Source organism: Mizuhopecten yessoensis, unplaced genomic scaffold (assembly GCF_002113885.1).
Source record: "Mizuhopecten yessoensis strain PY_sf001 unplaced genomic scaffold, ASM211388v2 scaffold2249, whole genome shotgun sequence".
Taxonomy (NCBI): domain Eukaryota; kingdom Metazoa; phylum Mollusca; class Bivalvia; order Pectinida; family Pectinidae; genus Mizuhopecten; species Mizuhopecten yessoensis.
The window spans coordinates 344-1,665 of record NW_018404452.1 but is presented as its reverse complement, the minus strand read 5'-3'; the positions used below and the strand labels follow the sequence as shown (position 1 = coordinate 1,665).

At 32.2% G+C, this 1,322-nt stretch overlaps 1 protein-coding gene across 1 annotated transcript in view; it reads right to left on the bottom strand.

The window, feature by feature from the left end:
- LOC110445369 overlaps positions 1-314 on the bottom strand; it is a gene marked incomplete at its 5' end in the record, with an annotated part of 208,636 nt that extends 208,322 nt beyond the window's left edge. The window contains one exon of the mRNA XM_021489943.1: positions 247-314. Coding sequence (XP_021345618.1) covers positions 247-314 — 68 coding nt within the window. The remainder of the gene's footprint in view (positions 1-246) is intronic.
- Positions 315-1,322: the final 1,008 nt, after the last annotated feature.

Sequence of the window (1,322 nt, the reverse complement as noted above, 5' to 3'; positions counted from 1 at the left end):
CAAAGCTTTACAGGTGTTTACTAGTAAGGATACACGTGTAGACTACAGCTATACAGATGTTTACTAGTAAGGATACACATGTAGGCTTCAGCTTAACATGTGTTAATTTGTAATGATACACGTGTAAACTACAGCTTTACGGGTATTTACTAGTAATGATACACGTGTAGGCTTCAGCTAAACATGTATTAATTTGTAAGGATACACGTGACGGCATGTTTCATCTTTATATGGCTTATTACCTACCTCAGTGAGGTGAGCGTTGTTCCAGCGTAATTACTATTTACATTGCTTCTACGAAATGTGGCATCCATCTGTGAACAATATATACAAATGTATTAATTTCGGGAATTTTGATCGTATTCAGTTGGTTGATGTTGACAATTTAGAATTCAGTAATCTGCAAGTCTACGATATGCAAAAAGACAGTATGATCGATTTAATACCTAGCTCAAAAGGAACATATAACTTACAAGTCAATCATTTGAAAATTTACCTTGATATAGCACATGAGGTAATACATCCTCACTCGTTAACATACGTTCTCTTTTTCTAGTTTCACGGGGGCATACAACTAAACATGGCTGCCAAAGTATTAGACCTGTCTCAAACATAAACATATATAAACAAAAAATAGTTTTGCATATATCTTTTCTTTCAATCTTTTCTTTTCTTTCAATTTTTGTTATCACTACCCCTGCCCCGATCTTTATGAGTTCTACGACATATATCGACTACTGACTAACAAATTTACTACATAGGTCGATGAAGACTGTGGCAAGCTTTATGATGTAACCATCATGATATCATTGAAAAAAAACGGTTTTTATTTTTTCGATATGAGGTCCATTTTTTAATCTCATTGACGTGCCCTGTTGTCTTGCTGTAACCACCAAATTATTGCTATGCTGATGCGATATAACTTGTATATGACTTTATTTACTTGACATATTACGTCAATGAAGCAGAAGACTCTTTCCCTTCCGGAAAACCTGGTCTTAGTTATTATGTAATTTTTATATCTATGTGTAAAAGTTTCCTTTATTCATACTTGTAGCTGTCATTAGTTTTTTTTTTTTTTAGTTTTTAGTAATTTCTTGTTGTTTTTATATGCATATATTCAATGTGCTTTTGGCACAGCAAGTCAGATTATATAATATTCGTTTTTGAAATTTTTGCTTTTCGATGTTCATGCAGAATGTAATGCAGTTTCTACTTTAGAGAATGATTGTCATAGATCATCAAAAATAGAGAGCATAACAATTATAGGTCTATTTTTAAGAGTATTTAAGTGTTAATTCCATCTAAAAGACTATTTGTAT